The sequence below is a fragment of the Suillus subalutaceus genome, assembly GCF_016647625.1.
Source record: "Suillus subalutaceus strain FC151 chromosome Unknown DFJ58scaffold_112, whole genome shotgun sequence".
In the NCBI taxonomy this organism is placed as follows: domain Eukaryota; kingdom Fungi; phylum Basidiomycota; class Agaricomycetes; order Boletales; family Suillaceae; genus Suillus; species Suillus subalutaceus.
In genome coordinates this window covers 73,636-95,691 of record NW_024540361.1, presented here as the reverse complement: position 1 = coordinate 95,691, position 22,056 = coordinate 73,636, and the positions used below count along the sequence as shown (strand labels likewise).

At 47.7% G+C, this 22,056-nt stretch overlaps 10 protein-coding genes across 10 annotated transcripts; 7 read left to right on the top strand and 3 right to left on the bottom strand.

Moving 5' to 3' along the window:
- The first annotated feature begins 24 nt into the window (after positions 1 to 24).
- Positions 25 to 1,526, top strand: DFJ58DRAFT_907459 (uncharacterized protein). Its single transcript, XM_041395062.1, has 4 exons — positions 25 to 541; positions 592 to 748; positions 774 to 1,068; positions 1,123 to 1,526. Exons 1-4 carry the CDS (start codon positions 360 to 362, stop codon positions 1,245 to 1,247), a joined length of 759 nt encoding a protein of 252 aa, XP_041240137.1. The 5' UTR covers positions 25 to 359; the 3' UTR covers positions 1,248 to 1,526.
- DFJ58DRAFT_805268 (aspartic peptidase domain-containing protein) lies at positions 1,527 to 3,729 on the bottom strand. The gene is made up of 6 exons (XM_041391095.1): positions 3,358 to 3,729; positions 3,211 to 3,299; positions 3,101 to 3,160; positions 2,378 to 3,051; positions 2,255 to 2,321; positions 1,527 to 2,207 (listed from the first exon to the last, which is right to left on the bottom strand). Exons 1-6 carry the CDS (start codon positions 3,594 to 3,596, stop codon positions 1,675 to 1,677), a joined length of 1,662 nt encoding a protein of 553 aa, XP_041240136.1. The 5' UTR covers positions 3,597 to 3,729; the 3' UTR covers positions 1,527 to 1,674.
- Positions 3,730 to 4,114: 385 nt separating this feature from the next.
- DFJ58DRAFT_805265 (aspartic peptidase domain-containing protein) lies at positions 4,115 to 6,301 on the top strand. The gene is made up of 7 exons (XM_041391094.1): positions 4,115 to 4,427; positions 4,493 to 4,583; positions 4,649 to 4,708; positions 4,757 to 5,204; positions 5,253 to 5,442; positions 5,494 to 5,566; positions 5,619 to 6,301. Exons 1-7 carry the CDS (start codon positions 4,200 to 4,202, stop codon positions 6,107 to 6,109), a joined length of 1,581 nt encoding a protein of 526 aa, XP_041240135.1. The 5' UTR covers positions 4,115 to 4,199; the 3' UTR covers positions 6,110 to 6,301.
- Positions 6,292 to 8,611, top strand: DFJ58DRAFT_805258 (dynactin p62 family-domain-containing protein). Its single transcript, XM_041391093.1, has 5 exons — positions 6,292 to 6,733; positions 6,782 to 6,984; positions 7,036 to 7,459; positions 7,518 to 8,145; positions 8,204 to 8,611. Exons 1-5 carry the CDS (start codon positions 6,495 to 6,497, stop codon positions 8,381 to 8,383), a joined length of 1,674 nt encoding a protein of 557 aa, XP_041240134.1. The 5' UTR covers positions 6,292 to 6,494; the 3' UTR covers positions 8,384 to 8,611.
- A 94-nt stretch (positions 8,612 to 8,705) lies between these two features.
- DFJ58DRAFT_49074 (uncharacterized protein) lies at positions 8,706 to 10,761 on the top strand. The gene is made up of 6 exons (XM_041380652.1): positions 8,706 to 9,205; positions 9,257 to 9,537; positions 9,593 to 9,761; positions 9,811 to 10,197; positions 10,249 to 10,462; positions 10,522 to 10,761. Exons 1-5 carry the CDS (start codon positions 8,906 to 8,908, stop codon positions 10,369 to 10,371), a joined length of 1,260 nt encoding a protein of 419 aa, XP_041240133.1. The 5' UTR covers positions 8,706 to 8,905; the 3' UTR covers positions 10,372 to 10,462; positions 10,522 to 10,761.
- A 377-nt stretch (positions 10,762 to 11,138) lies between these two features.
- Positions 11,139 to 13,191, top strand: DFJ58DRAFT_916073 (uncharacterized protein). Its single transcript, XM_041395464.1, has 5 exons — positions 11,139 to 11,818; positions 11,878 to 12,167; positions 12,221 to 12,392; positions 12,449 to 12,814; positions 12,869 to 13,191. Exons 1-5 carry the CDS (start codon positions 11,522 to 11,524, stop codon positions 12,980 to 12,982), a joined length of 1,239 nt encoding a protein of 412 aa, XP_041240132.1. The 5' UTR covers positions 11,139 to 11,521; the 3' UTR covers positions 12,983 to 13,191.
- A 327-nt stretch (positions 13,192 to 13,518) lies between these two features.
- Positions 13,519 to 16,015, top strand: DFJ58DRAFT_805250 (uncharacterized protein). The gene is made up of 8 exons (XM_041391092.1): positions 13,519 to 13,897; positions 13,946 to 14,052; positions 14,107 to 14,418; positions 14,469 to 14,905; positions 14,959 to 15,402; positions 15,458 to 15,510; positions 15,562 to 15,616; positions 15,666 to 16,015. The coding sequence occupies exons 1-8, from the start codon at positions 13,604 to 13,606 to the stop codon at positions 15,914 to 15,916; spliced, it is 1,953 nt and encodes a 650-aa protein (XP_041240131.1). The 5' UTR covers positions 13,519 to 13,603; the 3' UTR covers positions 15,917 to 16,015.
- An 82-nt stretch (positions 16,016 to 16,097) lies between these two features.
- Positions 16,098 to 18,439, top strand: DFJ58DRAFT_805244 (uncharacterized protein). The gene is made up of 9 exons (XM_041391091.1): positions 16,098 to 16,747; positions 16,799 to 16,975; positions 17,029 to 17,171; positions 17,219 to 17,285; positions 17,329 to 17,382; positions 17,440 to 17,618; positions 17,673 to 17,748; positions 17,805 to 17,900; positions 17,957 to 18,439. The coding sequence occupies exons 1-9, from the start codon at positions 16,451 to 16,453 to the stop codon at positions 18,158 to 18,160; spliced, it is 1,293 nt and encodes a 430-aa protein (XP_041240130.1). The 5' UTR covers positions 16,098 to 16,450; the 3' UTR covers positions 18,161 to 18,439.
- A 268-nt stretch (positions 18,440 to 18,707) lies between these two features.
- DFJ58DRAFT_805240 (uncharacterized protein) lies at positions 18,708 to 20,577 on the bottom strand. The gene is made up of 7 exons (XM_041391090.1): positions 20,251 to 20,577; positions 20,132 to 20,185; positions 19,860 to 20,074; positions 19,800 to 19,822; positions 19,562 to 19,734; positions 19,356 to 19,500; positions 18,708 to 19,281 (listed from the first exon to the last, which is right to left on the bottom strand). Exons 1-7 carry the CDS (start codon positions 20,377 to 20,379, stop codon positions 18,827 to 18,829), a joined length of 1,194 nt encoding a protein of 397 aa, XP_041240129.1. The 5' UTR covers positions 20,380 to 20,577; the 3' UTR covers positions 18,708 to 18,826.
- A 328-nt stretch (positions 20,578 to 20,905) lies between these two features.
- On the bottom strand, positions 20,906 to 21,723 carry DFJ58DRAFT_805233 (uncharacterized protein). Its single transcript, XM_041391089.1, has 5 exons — positions 21,580 to 21,723; positions 21,382 to 21,528; positions 21,323 to 21,333; positions 21,241 to 21,255; positions 20,906 to 21,190 (listed from the first exon to the last, which is right to left on the bottom strand). The coding sequence occupies exons 1-5, from the start codon at positions 21,665 to 21,667 to the stop codon at positions 21,095 to 21,097; spliced, it is 357 nt and encodes a 118-aa protein (XP_041240128.1). The 5' UTR covers positions 21,668 to 21,723; the 3' UTR covers positions 20,906 to 21,094.
- Between the last annotated feature and the right edge of the window lie 333 nt (positions 21,724 to 22,056).

The following is a 22,056-nucleotide window of genomic DNA, read 5'->3' as shown; positions in this document are numbered from 1 at the left end:
TGCCTCCAGAGGCTCCACCATTTCGCGCTAACACTGCTATTAGTCCCTAATTGTGTTCCCTTCCCCAGGCGCCGCCCCACGACATCCTATTCAGTTACCTCAAGGTCCTCGCAGGCCCCGCGATAAGTGCCTATATTTGGTCATCCACGGACCCAGGACGTAGTAGTCCAGAGCAGACTGAGACAGAACTCGCGCCTCATTTCGGACCTCGTCACGGCATCGACATGTAATCTTTTCGGGTCTTGTACTCTTGGCGAGCCACTCGCAATTTAGATAATTTGATACCCCGTATATATACTACTTCGTTCAGGCTACCTCCTCTGGACCGCGTGAACCTTTCCCACTATTCTACCGTCTTGATGGCAATGGAGATCAGCAATGATTCCGATTTCTCACTCCCAATGGCGTCATTCCTTCGCATTGGCACGTCCGAGGCTCATGAATCCGCAAGGCACAATCAAGGCGGCATGCGGCTCGTCAGCGGTGAGCTAGACAAAGAGGAATACGTGTATTTCTTAATGATGCTGTGGCACGTATACACGTAAGCTTCATTCAAGTCGCCCTGTACATGGTGTATTAACTCACACTCAGCGAACTCGAGCGGGGTCTAGAGACGCATGCGTCGTACCCAACGCTACAACCAACGTATAACCCTACATTGCTTGCCCGCACTCCGAGTATCTCCCAAGACATATCACATCTACTTGGGGTGCCTGAAGCAGAATGGCAGATACATCCATTGCATACTGTCATTGATGGCGTCACCTCCAAAGCCTTTTGTGGCATATACCACGCGCCTTCGAGAACTTTCTGAGTCTTCAGATCCCACATGTTTACTTGCACACGCTTATGTCCGCTATCTCGGTGATATGAGCGGTGGCCAAGTCATACGACGACGTATAGCCGAGGCATACGACCTAGACGTGGATCGAGGATATGGGACACGATTATACGACTTCAAGAAATTGGACAGTAGTGAACCTGCGAACATAGGGGATATCAAGAAAATCAAGGAATGGTACAAAGATGGAATGAACACTGGTATTGGTGATGATACCGCGTTGAAAGGTTTGTGTATCGTGTTTGGGTTGCTCTCCATTTTCTGAACGTTTGATTTGCCAGCGGCTGTATTGGAAGAGGCCTTGTTGGCCTTCAAGATGAATGTCAATATCTTCGATTTACTAGCAGGGGAGGGGCGGGTCCAGGAACCACAGCACTCAGCTGTCTCAGTGCCGAAACAGGCCTAAGGCACTGTATGACCCAATATTAGTTTCCTTCGGTGGCCTCCTTTCAGTAGCAATGACCGTGGGCCTGGCTCATGTCGTCTACATGAGTGCTAGCGGCAGCAGTGGCAATTGCGTGCTCAAGGGGGCGGAGTTTTGGTTACGAAGCATTCTGCCGATCTAGTGATTCCAAGACGTAATTTTATTTCCAATAGGTTGGAATGGTTCGAGCTGTAGCATACATATCATCATGAGTCAGACTTGCGTGTACTACTATAATGACAGTTTCTTGAAATAATGGACTTACGATTGGTATCTGAGATTTGAACATTTACCGAAGATACGGATACAAACAATGAACGGAAGTAGCCAGCTACTATTAGTGCCCTGCAACTGAAGAAGTGGACTCAATCTATTAGACTACATATATTAGTTCGTCTGGCAGAGATCATCAACTTCTCGCAAATGCGTCCTTTCCGTAGTCCTCCTCGAAATCGACGGTCGACGCACGCATCGGTTTCATAACGAGACTCGCCGTACTCTGGGAGTCATGCAACTGCGCGTAGGGACCGCTCATATAACCGCCCGCGGAAGCAGCATCGCCTTTCTGTTGGGCAGCCTTCTTGGCAGCTTTCTTTGCCATCCGCTTGCGCCGACAGCAACAACGCCATACGCAATAGCTTATGAGCAGAATCAAGAACACCAAGCCTCCGAAAAGGATATAAGGCCATCGACTTAGAACCAGTTCTTCATATGCTTGCTTTTTCTCCGCTTCGCTCTCGGGAGAGTGTTGTTCCTGTGATGCAGGAAGCAGGGCGTATTGAGGAGAGTTAATTGTGTTTTGCCCGTTCAGCCGGACCTGAATGAAGTCGTTGACAGCAGATTCGATGTTCGTGAGGGGGAGTAATTGGACGTAGGGATTATTGGAATTTGAGCCGCCGGTGATGAAATTTCCATAGTTAATCAGGGTGTATGTGTTCCGCACTGTAAGGGTGTCAGACAAGTATTGTTAGAGCAGGTCAACAACCTACGGAAAGCCATTCCCAAGATCATATCATACTCTCCAAGAAGACTAAATGCAGAGGTAACTGGTTGAAACTATTTGGAAGGTCCAGGTTTAGAATAACTTCGTGTTATGCAGAGCTATTACATACCGTTCCCAGGCAAGCGGGGTTTCCATTTGAGAAGGTCACTCCAAAGTCGCTCGACGATACGTCGAGGGGGTGAATAGGATATGAAACGCCCCCAAAATTGAATGTGACATTAATAAGTTGCCCGCAAGGGACTAGCCAAGCCTCGCTTGCAGCCGACCATTCGGCGCCCTGTACACGCCCATAGATGGCGTCCGATATCGTTCGGGGCACTTGAGGCAGGGTGAAGCCAGAGTCTAAAACTCCCACTATTGTGCCGTCAGGAGCTTTCGGGGCAATCGATGAATATTGAATCGGCTGTCCGTCAGGTCCAATAATGCCATTATTCTTGTTTGTTACAATCTGCCAATGCTGGTCGACATCAGTCACTTCGTAAACCTTCTCAATCGGTAATTGTGGCATGCTGGTAATGTTCTCGAATCCCGGAACGATCTCTCCAATGGTGAACTGGCCAGTGATATTACTCCCTGGGTCTCCTTTGCGGCTGAGCATCATAGTTATGTAGTCATTGGAGGAGGAGGACGTCTGTTGGAAAATCCTGTTAAGTGGGTTATTCCCCGAGTTGCCGTCGAGTTTCTTGTATATCGAAGAACCAGTATTTGGGCCAAGGCCGATGAGACCGTCATACCCTTCCGACTGAATATTTGTGGAGAAAGATGATACATTCGTAACAAGGACTGTACTAGATGTCAGGAGACGAGCGGTAATGCAAGAAAGGACACGGACGGAATGCCTGGTCGCTGACAGATTGCCCAGCAAGCTCAAAAGGTGCGGTATAGATGTCGCCTGGTTATGGACGTAATGAATCATGAGACCTATAATTTTGAGCGACTGACCAGCAGCTGTTCCAACGGCGTATGAAAGTTTCAGAGAGCTGCCTGTGTCTGTTGCTCCAGATACTTGGCCAGCCACCCATAGATCAGAACTGTAAATGGGCAAATAAACAAATACCCGCAACTGATATGAAATTTCTCGATGATTACCTTCCCGTATCCAGCATCACGGATATGTTTTGACCACCGAGCGTGATATTTGTGTAGTAGAAACCATTTTGCGTGTTCCCGACAGGTACTATACCATTGGAAGACGACTGACGAGGGAAATGGGTGGTCGGGTTGCTAGCAGGTGTTTGAATGTGGACATCAAAAGGGATTCGGAGAGCTAGGACAGAAAGCGTTGAGCACAACGAAGAAACAAAGGAAAGTGTGATAAATGAGTGCATCACAACGCTACTAAAGCGTTGAAGAATATGTTAGGGAACAGCCTGCACGCGCGTAGAGGATGGAAACGAAAATGTGTAAGACTTGGCAATTCCAAGTTTTGATGAGTTCTAAATCTTGTGGGATCAATTGCAGTGTTGCACAGCAATTTTTAGCTCTCATGTCAACGACTTCCAAGCGTCTTCTCTTCTCACCAACTCCATCCATATAGATCAGCATGCACTGGAAATGATCATTCACAGTTCATTACGTGAGTGGCTATGAGCGACATTGCATTATCAGACAGTATAGTACATATGTCGATGCCAAGGGTACTGGCGCTTAATCTCCCCATGGATGAATGAAGATGGCCGTTCCTTCTCTGCCAGCTGTAACTCATAACAAACAATTAAGAACTGAAGGAAGAGCATGCACAACAACTAATGACATGATGCGGTCGGAAATGGTGAGCCTAAGTACTAGTACATGTAACACGTGGATTCTTCTCGCCCGCCCGATCAATTCCAGGCAGTGTTGTCAACGTAAAACATGCAGGTAACCCTCATATAACAGTGACGACTCAGCATCTCAGCTTATTTCATCTTTTCTCTGTACTTCCCAGTGCTATGCGGTTGTTTCCGCTCCTTTTTCCCTTTGGCTTTTTGGCCACGTTGAACATCGTAAATGGGATTCACCTCGAACTGAGCGGCAAGACTGGAATTTCTAGGTCCAAGTTTCAGAGAAGGACAAGCATCAGTGGCCTCCAAAGCACTTTGAAAGATGACCAGAATATCAACTACATAACAAACATCACCTTGAATGGACAATTGTTCGGTGTCCTGGTTGATACCGGCAGGAAAGTTAACCAATCTCAAGTGACGATTTTTCAACTCGAAATCCTGACAATGCTATTGCCTTTAGCTCTGATCTCTTTGTAACCTCTCAGGTTCCTGGTGCAGTTGACCAGCACTACCGGACTGAACTTGGCTATGCCTCTGGAGATGCTGCTGGTGAGTTGTTTGTTTATTCTGTACAATATTAATGGGAAGCCATTGCTCATTTCCGTTGCCTCAAGGGGAAGTCTTCTCAGCCACGATGGAATTCGCCGGTTACCGGATTGATGCCCAATATTTCAGTGCGTATAGCTTCCTCTCCGCTATCATATCTGCTGATCAGTACAAAGTATTTGCAAACTCGACGGACGGATTTACGCAATCCATCAATGGTCTTATCGGCCTTGGGCCATACACGAGCTCTGTGATTAGATTCATCGCTGGGACAGCGGCCGCAGACCCTCCTCTCGACCGAATCTTCCGCTCTAACCACACCATACCGAACTTTGTCGCTATTCTTCTCGACCGCTCTCATGACCCCGACGAACCTTATCCAGGCGACCTCGCCATCGGAGAAGTGTTGACTAAGTATGAGGATATTCAGACCCAGCCTCGACACCCAGTTGCGTCGGTCATGGTCCCCGGGAATCAGCATTGGATGTCATTACTTGACGAGAATGGGATCATCGGTCCAGATGGCAAACCTATTACCATTAAGACCCAAGTGACAAATACATCCTATCCTAATAACGCAACTGTTGTCTTTGATACAGGTTTCACGTTCCCACAAGTTCCTTCGTAAGCTCCTTGTAGAAAACTCTCATCTACTCTGATATGTCATGACAGGTACGTTGCCGAGGCGCTTTACGGTAACGTTCCCGGTGCTGCCTTAACGAGCATCGCGGGCATAGGAGAAATCTGGACACTGCCCTGTGATCAAGAACTTAATGCCACCTTTCTGTTTGCTGGAATCGAATTCCCTATCCACCCGCTTGATCTCAACTTTGATCGAGGCAACAACCAGTGCGTTGGAGCTGTGAGTCTGTGACCACTTGACTTTTGCCAGCTTTATAATCCCCTTAACAAGTTCCAACCATTCTCATACGATGATACGGAGGATGGCAAGGTGATGTACGATATGGTCCTCGGCATGGCCTTTTGTGAGTCTGGATACCTACTACTTTAGGACATTCAGGTCTTAAAACTTAACAGTGCGCAATGCATACCTCCTGATCGATTTCGGCTCCTTTGTCGATGGGGCACATTCTGGCACCAATGCCCCGTACATACAACTGCTGCCAATCACTAATGCTAGTGATGCCTCTGTGGATTTTATCCGAGTACGCTTGAACAACGACACAAATGTTGATGAACTCACGTCAGTGGACTCACATTCTTCCACGACCACGACCGCCACTACGACTACGACATCAAACTCCAAGCTGCCGCTATGGGCGATTGGTGTTATTTTTGGCGTTGTTATTTCGGTTTGCCTTTTGGCCATTTGCGTATACTATTGCTGCCGTCGCAGCCGCTCGCAGCGCGTTTCTTCTACACAAGCCGCATGGGTTCCTTACGCACCGCAGAGCTACCGTCCGCTCTACGACCCCACGCCGCAAGGAGCGTATGATATGCATTTGGCGCCTAATGCGAACCCAGCTCACGCTCCTGAATACAGAAGTGCTTGGGATGCACACTACTGATTGTACGTGGCTCGGGCGGGCGGGCTTGGAGTCTTGTCGTAATACCTAGTTTTCCTGTGATACCATTTTGGGACTACTTACCGCTGCGCGGCATACTTGATCAATTGAACAATTAGCTAGTAATAAGTCACTTATTTTTATGAATTGATATCCATCTATTGCATGCCTCTCATAATAGCGGGTGTAACTTACGTTCAGAGAGTAACCAGAATGACTTGAAGCACTAGTGATTCTAGTCAGTCCAATATATCTTTCTACCATCCACATTTGTCATTTGTCTTCCTGGCCTGGTGAGGTGCAACACCTTTCGATTGCTCTGAGAGTGGATCTCACCGTGGCACCACACCAAAAATTGTCTTCGCTGTCGACAAGAACGTAGACATTCATGGCACCAACAATCCATTATTATTGTCCATGCCAGTCTGGAGAGTCAGTTCAGACGCCTCCGCCCCCGCATATGGCGTCCTCCTCTGCTAGTTTCCACCCTTTGCATAGCTTGTTCTTCTGCGAGGAATGTGACGCTGTTCGGTGCAATCGCTGCGTTTCCGTCGAAGTCAGTGGCTACTATTGTCCAAACTGCCTTTTCGAAGTCCCAAGTGCAAGCGTTCGCGCGGAAAAGAACAGGTAACCTGCTCTTATCCTCTTGTCATGACTGTTGCTTATAAGTAATAGATGTGCTCGAAATTGCTTTTCATGTCCTATATGCCGGTCAACCTTGCAAGTAGTCGCGTCTGACCCTCCTGATGGCGGCGATGGTCGACCTTCCGTGTCTCTCAGTAACGTTGGAGAACCTCCCTTCTTTCTTTATTGTAACCACTGCAGATGGGACTCTGCCGAAGTTGGGGTAACATTTGAAAAGCCAACTGGACTCGCTGGTGCGCTGCTCCCCCTACATATCAGTTTACATCTAATCGTCTATCTGATAGCACAGCTGCAGAAATTCGAAGACTCTGCCCCCGAATCCCTGGAGTTTGAGCGACTGAAAGAGCATTTTGAACCCTTCCTCCGTACATCATCTCTTTCTTCTTTGTCTCATGTTCCGAGTACTTCTTCTCACCATCTTCCCACTTCATCTGCTACAGCCGCTGCCTCCGCTGCGCTTGCGCGTGATGTTCCTGGTGTCGGGAAATACAACCCTCCCGCTCGCAGTCGTGTGGGCCGAGACAGAACGGCAAATAAGGATGAAATGCCGGAGTACAAAAGTAGAATGGATATTAGTGTCCTTGGTCAGCTGGGGTCGGAGGGAGATGGTTCCGATGTCGAGGCACATCGACGCATGGAAACTGCGGAGGAAATCGCGTCTCTTGAGCAAAGGTGGGGAAACAGCTGGACCACCTCGCTCAGAACAAGGTGTGTGTATTTTGGGCGTGTGTAGGAGAAGATACTAAACTGAGAGTGCTCTGATCAGTGATCTACGACCTTTCCGGATTCCACTCCATTCCAAAGTCTCGAAGCGTTGTCCGACTTGCAGGCACATCCTCATCAAACCAGAACAGAAAGCGCAGTCTGTGCGATACAAGATCAAGCTTGTGGCAGCCAATTATTTGCCAGCAATGACTGTGGCCCTCCCACATACTCAAGCGGTTGACGCCACTAGACGTCCGCAGGCTAAGGTACCCAATGTCGCGGATGACAGGAATGCGGGTGCTATGATGGCTGGAAAATCGTATCCCTTCCACCTGGCTCTGACAAATCCCCTCTACGATCCCATTCAAGTCCGACTTTCGGTGCAGCGAATGCATGTCACTGCAGTAGCTGACAGTACTGCACCGGAGAAGGCTCGCAGAACACCCTTCGCAATATCTCTGCCAACCTCTTCATTCCCTGTCGCTGCATTCGCTGAAGCATGGGAATATGATGATGACGACGACATGTTCGGGCTCGAAGACGATGAGCTTGGTTTGGAGATGGGTCGAACCCGAGACAAAGATGGCAAAGGGAAAGTCAAGACTGTAGGAGTTTTAGAAAAGAGGGCCAATGTTACGGTTGTGGGGGGTGAGGTTGTCATCGGCAAAGAAGCTCGGGGCCACGTAAAGGTGCGTGTTTACAGAAGCGTTTGTGAATTTTTTGTTTGTATTCAGTTTCAGTTTACAGTTCAATATGCTTGTTTCTTATACCTATCGTTCCGACGATCCACTTCCTTCGGAGGATGGTGTTGGGACGCCCTCCCGCACAGTTGCAAAGACCCCAGAAGTGAAGACATTCACTTTCTATACTGTCGTTGATCTTGGTCCCATTCTGCCTAGGGAAGAGAAGGTGGATCCAGATATATGATACGGCAGCATGCGCCTTTATTCAAATTATTGTTGCATTGCCATGCATAGCTTACGCCATTTTTACCTGTACGTATACATTGCATGGATAATATTGCTTTTGTGATGTACTCAAACTTCGATACTCACGAAGAAAGCCTGGATCTTTGAATGCCGGTGGCACAGCTTAATACACGCTCACGAAGTCGACTGCGCAATTTTAGGGAGAGTGTCAGAGTGACTCGTGCATGTACGTATATGGTGTCCGACATATACGTGGGAATTGTTGATCACCCGTCGATTATTAGCAGATTTAGCAGATCCGTGCATCAAACCTTGGGCGCAGTCTACTCAGCTAGACGACTATCTTTAAAGACTGCGGTGCCGGACTGTGCAACATCTAGATGACTCTTCCAGGGTCTGAAACAGGATGACTCGGTCAGAAGTCTCGCGTACGTGTGCACTGGAATTGGTACTCGCGTTGTTATAAACACCATCGATCGAGGCGTGAAAGAGAATCAACGCCCCATACCTCGAAACCAAAATGGAGTCTATTCCGCCTTCTTATACTCCTTCCCCACCATCACCGTCGTACACTCCGTCCCCGCCATCGCCGTCATACTCGACAGTGCTTCTTCCAGGAGAACAAACAGTTGAGGAGACTCGGCGCCAGGCTCTGCAAACTCAGAATACTGGAGTCTTTCGTAGGATAACAGACAACATCACACTTGTTCTAAGGGATCAGCGACCGGGGAGCATAACGCCCATTTACGGCAGAAATGGACTCGTTCGAGGTCACGTGTCTTTGCGAAGTTCAGAAGGTCTCACTGAGGTCGCCTTGAAGGTAGGGATTACATCTTTCTTCAAAGTAGCTTTATCTTATTTTCCCCAATAGCTTGAGGGTTACCTTCGTGTTGAGACATCAGGGACAACCGTCACCACATCAGTTGTATCCGATTTGTTTTCTTTGTGGAGTTCTTCATCCACCGAGCCTTGTCCCAAGATCCTACCGTTTACAATATTCTTTCCTTCTGCTTTCATGGATGGATGTCAATCACGACCTTTGCCCCCCTCATTTGAGGATAAACTTGCGACAGATGGCACGTGTTCCTACACGCTTAGCGTCGTAGTCTCAAGACCTCGAAGATTCTTATCTTCTTTCCGCTCTAGTGATTCGTGAGTATGAATAACAATATTTAAAATTCACATTTCCTGATTCGACAATTTACAGTCTCGTTGTACCCGTATGCTATCATCCACGTTCTCGCCCGCACACACCCATGCTTCCGAGCGACGTACCGTTCATGACCACGGTGAAGACCTCCCCCGAAGAATGGCATCAAGTGCTCTCCACCATGAATGCAACAAAGAGTTCCGGGCTCGCGCCGGTGCAATGTCTTGTAAGCCTTTCAAATTATGGTTTTTTCATAGTCCTGACTGCTATGGTAGCTCTTTATTCCTTCAGTACAGGTGTATCCGTTGTCTGAGACCATACCGTTCCACCTCCAATTGCGTGCCCCATCGAGTTCATTAGCCCAATTCGTTGAAAAATATGCACCTGATCACGGCCTCCCTGTACTCCCCTCAGGGGAAATCACCATCCGCGTCTACTTACTTCGCCAAGTGGTTCGCAAAGTCTTCGAAGAACAAAGATCGTCCAATCGAATATTAGGAGAAGGCAAATTGACATACTCCGCTCCTCTACCTGAAAATCATCACTCATATCGCAACGTTCCCCTTGGCGAGGGCATCGACTGTCTGGACTGGGATGGCGAACTGCGATGTACCGAAGATGTCACAGTCGCAAGCTTCGCAACAAGTCCGCTCTCGGTCAGAGTAAGACTTGAACCATGGTTCTTATGATATCCCTGTTGACGATATATTTAGGATTATATTGTGCTCTCCCTCGAACCTCTGCAACCTATGAGTTGCCCGCTTCTTGCTTCAAAACAATGTCATCCGATTCGTCTGGTAACAGACCCATGGTCGGATCACGCAGTAACGTGGTAGCATGGGGCCGATTATTTGCGGGATCGACCCACTGCTCTGTTCCGCACGCTCTACTCTATGACTTCTTATATTGGTCGAGCTTTCGTACATAGTGAGTTCACTTTCTCACAAGTTTCTAGCCCGTTTACTAATTTATGTTATGTTTCCTAGTCAGGTGACAACACCGTCATGCCGGCGGCTATTCGTGCTTATATATGCTGTAGAAATGACTTAGGTTTCCTAATCAGGTGACAACACCGTAATACCTCGGGAGCTGTCGTCTTACAAATATTATATTTCCTGCACGTTCTTTGTCACCAACCATGAGATTTTGAGACTCTTTTCAAGTGTTATGTTGGATTTACCAACCATGCAGAATATAAGTTCCCGTCGGAACTGTATTCAAAGTGTAGCCAACTTACTTGTGGACCTCGGCCAGGTAGACGGACTACTAGTATCAAAATAGAACGCTATGTGCGGCGCTGCTCCGGCGGATCACTGAACTACTGCAAAATGAATTGCGACATGACAAGGCTCGCCCCCAATCAGCGCTGCAGCGCTCAGCACAAGCAAGGCACTGTGCATGCCCCTGATACATGACTCAGAATTATGTATTGAGATGACACGCCGTCGCGCCGCCGTCATTAGAAATCTTCATCCATATGTGGGTATGGGTATGATCCTTTGGCATTTGGGCTCTGGCGGCCAGAGCTGCGTCATTGATGGCAGCCGAAGCGCAGCCACCGCCAATGGGAGCTTTCGTTTTAGTATGGTATGGGGAAAGGGAGGGAACGGGTCACACAAAAACTCCTCGAGGACTCATGAGTATCGGTGCCTAAGTTAGGTCACGCCGCGCCAAGCCTTACATCATCTTTGTTCGTGTGTTACTCACGTGTTCCCTTACGTTGAATAAGCATAGCAAGAAACACAGGTCCATAGCGTTGTTACAGCGATCTCACCGGCCACCGGCTCAGATTGGTATGGTGAGGCATCTACCCGTCTTTCGCATCACCGTTCTCATAGCCGCTGAATCATTGGAGCTGTCCTCGGGTCCACGTTTCGTCCGAATTTGATGCAACCGTCAATACCACTGGTTTAACATGGGTATAAAGCTGCTGTCTATGATTGGTATCCGTCCAACCTCCAAACGCCCCACATATCTTCCGTAGACATGGAGACACTTTCCGTACCAGAGTATACACCATCTAAGCCTGCACCTGACTATACGCCATCTAAGCCTGCACCTGACTATTCTTCCAAACTACTTCCTGGTGAGAAGTGCATACAAAGATCACCTTGCACCCAACGTGGAGACAATGCATCATTTACTTTCCGGGAAAGAGGGATGACCCTCAGATTGAGGGACTGTCGTGAAGAGGACCGTCATCCATGCTATGGTCTTGGGAGTACTATTCGAGGAGAAGTTGCACTTGACAATCGCCGGAGAGTTGTAGCTGTTGCAGCGAAGGTATGTGCGATCTGTCGTGTTCGGTGTTCCTCTACGTCATTTCTAATATCACCCATTAGCTTGAAGGTCGTGTCTACCTTTCAGGGCAACCATCCCAGGCAGTGAATATCATTTCAAAGGAGCGGACACTATGGGAGAGCTCCAGTCTAAACGGACAAACATGTCCCAGTATCATGCCATTATCAATGTCTTTTCCAACCTCCTATCGAGAGCGTGGCCAGGATCGTCCTTTCCGCTTACCGCCGTCCTTTGAGCTATCACAACCGCGACGCGTGGCTATAGTTTACACACTGCAGATCATTGTCACAAAGTCGAGAAACGTCCCAATGATTGGAAAGAAGCTTTCGAGGCGAGTGCGCAGTAGATCCAGATGCATCTCGAAACTGAAACTTTCATCATTAGGGAGGTATACATGAGCATTCACGTTAGATACCGTCCCCGAGTACGGCCATCAAGACCAGTCCCAAATTCCTTCAGCGAGGTGAAACAATCGCCTGAGGATTGGATGGAGAACGTTTGGATCACGAAGCCGTCCGTTGATACAGGAAACGAAGCATTCTTGGCACGCTGTCATGTAAGTCCATGTCCTCGCGATCGACCATTCAGAAACTGATACTAGTTTATTTCAAGTTCTTCTTTCCTTCCGTCCGTGTATTCACTGCTTCGGAAAAGATACCTTTCCATCTGCGACTAGAGACTTCGCCACTCTTCTTGCACAGTCTTGCGAAGGTCTTCCTTCCTCAGCAAAATCCCTCGGAAATAGAAGAAGTTTTAAATGTGTTTATACTACGAAAGACTACCGTCGACATTAAAGGCACGTCATTCAGTCACGACCAAGTTCTTGGTCGCGGACAGATGATGCTGCAATCATCATCCACCTCCAAAGCCGTAATATCAGAATCAGCAGAGCCTGTGACATGGAGTTGGAATGGTGACCTTCGGTGTGAAGTTCCCGTCTTGAACACTGGTTTCAATACCAGCCATGTTAGCACTTCGGTGAGTTGACGTCTCTTTAAACAGTCTGAAATCGAACTCATGAAATGATTCCAGGACTACATTGTACTGTCTTTACTGCTCCCCCCTAGTGAATTGAGACCCGACCTTTCACTTCAACGCGTTATCCCTATACGACTTGCTACAGAACCATGGATCGATCGCTCATGAACTCATTTTTCTCATCACATTGTGTTTTGGCCACTGCACTGTATATATACTCACAACCATATCGTCATCTGCTATATCTTTATATCTACTACTTCGTGCTATATTGCTAACTTATAGTTTTTTTATAAGTCTGGTACCCAGTGTACCAAGATCACATACATACATATTCATGCTGTACAGGTTATGTGGGCTTCATAGGTTATATCATTAATTCTGTTCATGGAACAGTTAATTCTGCTGAATGTATGCTTGATCAAATGGTTTTCGTGTTCCACTGATAAGTTTGCAAAGGGTTCACTTTGAATTTAAAAGGTTCAACGTCAGGCTTCATGCGAATTATATATTCATTTTCTAAGACTCCCATACAAGTGTAGCGCTGGTAGATTCAGAGTTCGTCAAACAAAGGAATGGGGGCCGGCGGAGAGTCGAATTTCGAAAGGGGCCCGCGCACGTGACCTTGCACGCAAATTGCATCCGCGCAATGACACAACAGGATCGTGGCGTAGTGCTAGTACTACTTAGAGCTTTTGGAGCCAGTTCTTTTAATAGCTATGGGCGTCGACTTTGTCGTCATGATGCATCTGATGCTGCGCTCAGTTTTGCACTCTTCTCCGCACCACAATGACTGTCTCAGATAAAGTCTACTCGTTAACTCACTCCCAAACGACGCTTACTGCAGCGTTCGCAGCTTCCCCGGCATCATCACCCGGGCATCTTGCGAAAACGCTCTATGCAGAGCATCACAAAAAGCCCATATCCTCCGGTGGTTATTTGGAGACATTCATGGGCGTGCTGCAGCGTGGAAATGCGAATGAGACACAGCGAATTACACCTAGTGAACCCACGCAAGCTGATCTCGACCGCGCTGCCGAGTGCGGAAATTTTGGCAGTAGACCAAGTGACTTATTTTTAAAGGCGAGTAAAGTGCGGCAGATATGTAATCTTGACTCATTGCATAGAAAGATCTACTGTGACGTGCTTGCTACACTCGATACAAATCCTTGGGCTGGTGTGGTATCGCCCCCCTTGCTGGGTTCTAGAGGTGTCGTGAACCTGAGCATTATTTCCGTGTAATTACATGGTTATTCATTTCCTTATTTGTCTTCCGCTAATGTGTTGAGTAGAATTCCGGATATCATACAGCATCATTATGATTGCATCGTCCGTGCTGAGTCGGAAGTATTTTTGGCAACGAACTTTTGGCAAGCATCCAAGTCCGCTAGCAAAATATGCGATGCCTTGCTCGAACTCTCGCGCAGAGCGATGAAAAGGGGTAAGAAGGTCGTGGTGAAGATGATGTATGACCGTGCAAATTTAAAGATGCTCACGGAAAGCCACGTTATTGTCGACGACGCAGAAATGGCCAGTGATGAAGTAAAGCTCCCGAAGAGAAGCGATATGCCAGGAATCGACTTCGAATTAGTGAATTTTCACCAGTGAGCGTTCCCGGTTGTCTCTCATATGCGAGTTACTATATGATGCATAGACCTGTTTTTGGAACATTCCATTGCAAGTTCATGATCGTGGATCGCAAAATGGCGCTCCTGAACTCGAATAATATTCAAGACCGTCCTAACATGGAGATGATGATCCACTTGGAGGGCCCGATTGTTGACAGTTTGTATGATACTGCTCTCATCAGTTGGTTCAGACCCATGCACCCACCGCTTCCGTTGCTCAACACCCGGTACCGGGCGCCTGAGGGAGGCTACAAGTTTGGAATGGATAATGAATATGCCACGACTTGGATTCTGGATGGCAGCACAGGGGCGGAACTTTTCAAAACACTGCAACGGGAGGCCGGCGGCATACACGACGGAGACGTGGATAAAGGAGGAAAGGAAGATCCTTCCTCTTCTGGGTCTCTAGATGCAGGGATCCCATTTATCTCCGGCACCTATCAGACAATCACAGAGCACCTCAGTGAGCCGTCGTCATCATTTCACATCCAAGTCCCCTGATTTGATACCATGCAGATGCCGGAGATCAGCCAGATACACATGCCAGTATACCGTATGAGCCACCAGCATCGTCTGGAGATGAATACACGCCGCACATTCTTCACACATTTCATGAAGAATGTCCCATGGTGTTGGTCAACCGTGCACCCAATGGGAGTCCTGGAAATCCCGCTAGTGGTTTGCACAACGCGCAGGATGCAGCCTGGCTTGCAGGGCTGAAATACGCCCAGAGGAAGGTTTTCATCCAAAGTCCGACTTTAAATGCAGTCCCCGTGGTTGAAGGCATCTTGAATGCAGTCAGGCGCGGCATCGAATGCACACTGTATATAGACGTAGGCTTTAATGATGGTGGGGAAGCACTTCCTGGACAGGGAGGCACAAACGAAGAAGTATCCAAGACGATGTTCACACAGTTGACTGACGAGGAGAAAGAGAAACTCAAACTCTATTGGTATACGGGCATGTACTTCTCCCGCGAGGGTGTCTTTCGATTACTCAACTGTGATCATTTCAGGCAAGGATCAAATCAAGCCCGTCAATGCATCCGCGCAGAAACGGAACTGTCATGTTCGTCCCATCATTATTGAAGCTACCGGCAGAACCCTTATCTGATTCCAGGTGAAACTAATGACCATTGATGATTCTGTTGGGATCGTAGGCAATGGAAACCAAGGTATATCTCACCGATGGGCCTCTCACCGATGTTTATGAAAAATTTTCAGACACGCAGTCTTGGTATCATAGCCAAGAGGTAAACGTTATGGTTGACAACCCTACAGTATGTCAGGAATGGTTTGATGGCATCCGGAGAAATCAGAACACGCATCTACATGAATTGGAGAAAGATGGCATATACCGTGATAAATATGGCAACCCACTTACAGACTCTACTGGCGTTGGGTCGGGATTTCGAGGGGTGGTCAAAGGAATCCAGGGGAGTATCGCGCGGGTTCGTGGAAAAGGTGGATTTTAGGCATCTCTCTTGAAATCTCGTGTATGGACAACATAGTGTACGACTTATACACTCATATGTATCTAGAATGAGCTCTGAGCTCACGTTGTGATATTATAAGCGGCTTATCCGTTGTCACCCGAATACCCATGTGGGGATATACATATGGCCACGCTTCTAAGTGTACAGCCACCAGATGCATATGATGTCCCTTGCTTCTTGTGAGTCATCCAAACTTGTCCACAACAAAAAATCTCGTTCTACATGTTTAGCGCCATTCGAGCCCCAGTAGCATAATTACAATATCGAGAACTGCGTCCGGCCCCCGGTTATTTCCATGTTTCATCATTGAAACATAGCTTCGAGGTTGAAGGAGCGCCCGAACCTTATTAGTGACCTTCCCCGAATCTAATACTCATTTAGCTGTGAACGCCGAAAGGAGTGGGAAGCCAGGGTTAAGTATAGCCAAGGACCCGCATGGTGCTCGACGGTTCCACATTACATTCGATCCTCGAGAAGGAAAGTGACCCTTACGAACTTTGCTAGTGCACTACCATGTCCACTGCAACCAATGTGATTCTCCCCGGGTACCCTACTCCCTCATCACAGGTCCATTCGCCAACGTATACCGCTGCTCCTCGGGCTCATGAATACCGTTTAACTCATAATACGCGTCTAAATCCCAACCGGTCGCCGCGTGAATTTGTAAAACAATCTAGAAATGGTGGCGTGAGTCTTCGGCTCGCAGGCCAGGATGGCCACCTCACACTTCCTGTCTATGGTTATGGCGCATCTGTGGAGGGTACCCTCGACGTCCACAAACGAGATGGTATCACGAGTGTTGAAGTTCAAGTGAGCGGATTAGCTGGATGAATAGGGGCCACTCTGATACAATCCCCTTAGATCGAAGGTACCCTCTTGATGGAAGAAGTGGCCGAAGGCGGGGCGGCGAACTGCAAACTGTTTCTCAACAAGACAATTCTATGGGTCAAGGACAGAATTTACGAATCATCATGCCCGCGTTCGCTCCCATTCAGTCTCCCTCTTCCAACCACTTTTTCGGACGGCGGAAAAACCTATGTACGTAAGTGGCGTGAAGTTTGAGTAGCCCATTTTGACAACCACGAGCATAGCCCCTCCCGCCAAGCCACGAGTCCCACCTATCCGGCCTGCCTGGATTTCGCGCGAGGGTAAAGTATAGTATAAGCGTTATTGCTGTGAAACCAAACATCATACCACATGCAGTCAAGTCATCCTTGTTGGGGGGCGGAGATTGGTGTGTTTCTAGGTGGGATCGTCTTAACCCCTTTTCACGATTTGCAGGACGATTTCGACTCCGTTTGAGTACCTTCCTCGCACTCGTCCATCTTCCGCATTACCACCATCTCTGGTGCCTGGTCAATGGGGAATAATCGAGACCCTCGCAATGGAAGGTTTTTCCGACTTTGATTCACGCAAATCAGGGAGGACAGGATATTATGGTAAAGGTTGGTCGATGCTGTGAATGAATGTATATATCGATCCTGATGGTTCCCGGGCGTCAGTTGTATCTCCCAGCCAGTCGAACATTCTGCATGCACGAGCCCATTCCTTTCCACGTTATGTTTTCGTCTTCAGCAATGTCTCTTGCTGCGTTTATGCCTTTGGGACCGGTGGTAACCACGCCTCTGAAAACGCAGCACACAAAAATACAGTTGTTGAGGCAGACGACTGTCGATGTTCGGTTTGTTCTTTCAGTGATCTTTGTGTGACTGTACTTGATACATTCGCTTTACAGCAATGCTTTGATACTTGGCACCCGCACCGATATCTGGAGAGTCGATTGTATTGGCGAAGGTGCCTTCAGACACGCAGTATGACATGCAGAGCATCTAGCACAGGGTACTTGATGATTGACATGATTCTATAGGGTGACGGTGCACACTGGCTTGCATTCTCAGGAGATATTTACATCAGCCCTGACATCAAGGTCGGAGGCTTCAAGGCGGGCGGTTTTTCCATCAAGGTAGGCACTTGCTTTACATTTCTGGTGATGACCTCAGCTGAGACCTATTTATAAAGGATTGTGTAGTCCTGACCATGACTCCGCCCGACCTCTCTAAATCACCTTTCAAGGAACTGCGGCTCACAGTTCCTGTCCGACTTGCGACGGATCCCTGCCCAAGTGGATTTAGCTCTGCCGGATTCAGCGGACAAACTGGTCCTCCATCGATATCTTCCTCAGATGAATTTGGGATTATTCCAGAACTCAGCTATGGCTCATGATGACCCTGTGGTTTGCAATCAACATTAATGACATTTACATGCTGCGCCATAGATATCAATTGACGCTATCGCTAGCCGAGTTTCATGTCATTCTTTGCGTCATACATTCCATACACGTACGTAGGCGTTTTGATGGACTTGAATTTCCAAGATACCGAGCTGATAAGAACGTCGCCCATAATTCACATGTACGTCATTTACCAGGGTATCGGCGTTGAGTTCCTTTCCATCACATGCCCATGTCCGTCCAGCTATTCTAAACATCTTAGAAACCGCATACTTGAGTTCATCCGAAATCACTGCATAGACAGGAACTTCCAGAACTTTGAACGACATGCCGTCAAGAAGACCGCTGCAATCGTAGGAAGCAAGCTGACCGAGACCTTCGGTGCAAACCAATCAAAGGCCCACCGTCATCGCGCCCGTCTACATTTGAAATTGTAACTGTCGAGACTGTCGTCTGCTTAATTAAACTATTACTCCAAAAGGCAGTGATGCTGGAAGCTTATCTCGGACAGTATTTATGGAACTCTAGTATGTCAGTGTGTTTACAAAAATGCGAGTAAATTTTAAACCCTATCGCTACTAGTATTATAGTATCGACGAAAGAGGGGAACACGAGTAAAGTGAAGTCTAGATCTATCAATTGCAATGAGCCCAAAAAACTTAATACCAAATACTCCTCGTCCTATGCGCTGGCAAAATCCCATCCGTCTCAATCCCCTCAGCGCGCTCTTCCCCCATTTCCACCTTCTTGGCCAAATCCCAAAGATAAAAATCAATCAATACACAACTCGCATCCCAATCCGATCCACAACTTATCATCTCACTCCTGACACGTTCAACAGCAACGATGCTTGCCGCGCGCAAGCTCATCTCTTCTCTCGATCCAGCTTCTAGATACGTGCCGGTGCGCAGTTTGTGTTCGAGCGATGGGGGATAGGCGAGGATCCGCAGGTGATGCAGGATCTGGGGGACACGGTAATCTGCGAACATCGTTAGGGCACTTATTTGTGCTCCGCTGAGGCCGGGGAAAATGGGGTGTGGGGTGTAGGGGTTTTCAGGGTAGAAGGCTGCCCAGGTCTCCGCTACTAGGATTTGGGGCCGTTTCCAGAAATGTACTAGTGAGTATAGATTCGTCAGTCTTGTGGAATTGATAGACGCCAGTTGATTATCATGATTCAATTTGACTTGCCTCGTCGTCCGTTGAACATTCGTTCATCTCTAAAACTTGGGAACGAATCTGTTACGAATTGGACGAGGTCGAGCGCCGTGCCCTGATTCTCATGTCTTCTCTGAAAGGCTTCTAGAAACCCTAGGTATGATCCTCCAAAATCATCCTATATGTAATGTGTCCATAAACAAACTAGCATGCATATGTTCACATTGGGAAAAACTTACGTTACAGAGTATAGCACCGACTTCGCGCATGATCGCTAGACGCTCATTAAACAGGGGCATTGTTTCGGTAGATTGGGGTGCAGCGCGGAACACGTGCGCGATTAGCGAGTCTGGGCACAGTGTCTGGGAGGAATAAAATCTAGGGTCGATGATGGGTATTCCCTCCTCTAACGCTGACGATTATTGGGTCCAGATTCGGACTCTATAAAAAAAAAAAGATGATGATGCATTTGCCCACCTCGATTCAGAGCGGCGACTAAGCTCCAATATCCGGTGTGAATCGTCATCGTCTCGCTACCCCCAACTAGTCCGCCATTCAACGCCGTACCGATCCGGCTGGCCTTCCTTTTCCGACCAAAAACTGAAATTCAAAGAAGAGATGAGGAATATCCAGTTCAGACATGCACCCGTGAGTACATCGTCGGGGTCATACGGCTCGGGCGGACATATATGCAAGGGGTGCGTGCGCCATGTGCGTGGAGTATAGGACTCGGAAGCAACCTTTTGTAAAATCTGCGCGGGTCGGTCAGATACGCGATGCTCTCGAACTAGATCAAAGTTTGGACTGACATATTGTGTGGCTTTTTTGATCCCGTCGTCGTTGATTTTGACGATGTTTGTTTGCTGGTGGCGATCATCGTTGATTGAAATGGGTTTCACTCGGAGTACTAGTCGTCATAAAAACTTACTTTGAGGATAAACTCGGCGCTGGAGACGACTGGGTTGTTTGCGTGCATTCTGGAAGGCGGGGAAGATTCTTCGATATGTTTTTCATCGAAGACAGGTGAAGTAGATGTTTCATCGGGCGTGGAGAACATGATGATGGTGGTTGTCCAAGCGAGGTTTTACATTTCAAATTTTCAAGCGAGAGCAGGCTAATAAAAGCTCATCGCTTTTAAGCGTCGCTTCCGTGTGTTTCCGCCTACTACTGAAGAAATGCTGAGTCGGCGGTACTGTACTATCTGTATTGCGGTTGAAAGGGGGTGTCCAGTTCAAGTTTAGAATTTGGAATTGAATTAACCTTCGTGACAGCGCCACAAGGCTTCGATTATCAATTGCTTAAATGCTGCCATAATCAAGACATCTCTTCCTTTCGCTTTTATTTGCACCCTTGTACATTCGTACATATATTCTCTCCGGGATTCAGTTTTGTCTTATTCCTAAGAAAATGCGTCGGAATTGAATGGGTCGTGCACCAATATCTCCTTCCGGTTGCTACAGACGATCCTTCCCGCTCAATACAAGAGGATAATGCGCAATTTGCCAGTTTTGTTCTCTCACCTGTAAGAATCAAAGGGTTCACCCATTTCAAGATGAGTGCATATTCCTGAAGCAGTTGAACGTGGAGTTTGAGCGTTTGAACATTCGGGAGATCTCGTATGTTACTGAATACACTTCCTGGCAATGGGAAGATAAATCCTCATCGGTAAATATATTACCTTGAATGTCCCACATATACGATTCCCGCATATACGGTGACGGATGATGATGATAGGATAGAGTACAAGGAAAGTCAGTGACACGACGAAGGTATCAATCCGAAGTAGAGCCTCGGCGTTTCGTCGGAACGCTTTCTTCACCTCGCAACACTCGTTCTCCTTGCTCCTTGACGGCTGGTTTACCAAGACCCTGTAGACAGATAAACAAAGAGAACAATAGAAGATGAGCAGGTGACTGACTTTTCCGCGGATGACCTGAGTGTAAATGGCAAGGTAATTAATGAGTAATAAGTAACAAGCGATGCGGATCACAGCATCATACCTTGGCATAACCTACCGGCGTGTCAGTTTGTATGCCCGAATTGTAAGAGAGACACTCACCGAATACTTGGTCTTTGAAGGAAGGGGACTTTTTTTTCTCTGCAGGGATCTCTACCACGTTTATATTGGGGTCATTGCGATCGACCTCGGAGGGATCGCGAATCTGGTCCGCGGGAATATGAGCGCCGTCACCAGGTGAAGTGGAAGCTATGTTTTGTTTATTAGGTCTAAGCGAGGTTGATCGAATGAAGATAGTACCTTGTTGTGGTGCGGTGTTGACTTTGGTTGGTTCAACGACCTTTGAAGGAGGGCGGGGTGCAATATTGTCTTTGGGGGGAGAGGACATGATGATATGGTGGAGTGGAATCGAATTGTCAATGGCTTTATAGTACTTGAAATGACATCATCGTTCATGATTATGTAACACGGCGTAGTTGCTCGTGATTTGGGCAGTTGTCTGTCGAGAATCTAGGTTGGCACGTATGGACTCCGGGGATATATTTATATTTCTGAGACGACCATGGCGGGACGTGAGGGTGGATTCTTTTTTATGGATAGACTAGGGTTAGTATTCATCCCGTTAGGATTTGGGGTTAGTAGGGTATCACATAAAAAGGAGGTTTCGACGGAATGACTGAGCCTACTAGTAATTAAGATGGACCTCCAAGGATCTATACACCACGAAAAGGTTGTCAGCGGGTTTCGAACCAGCTCCAACAGAAACAGATTTTGATT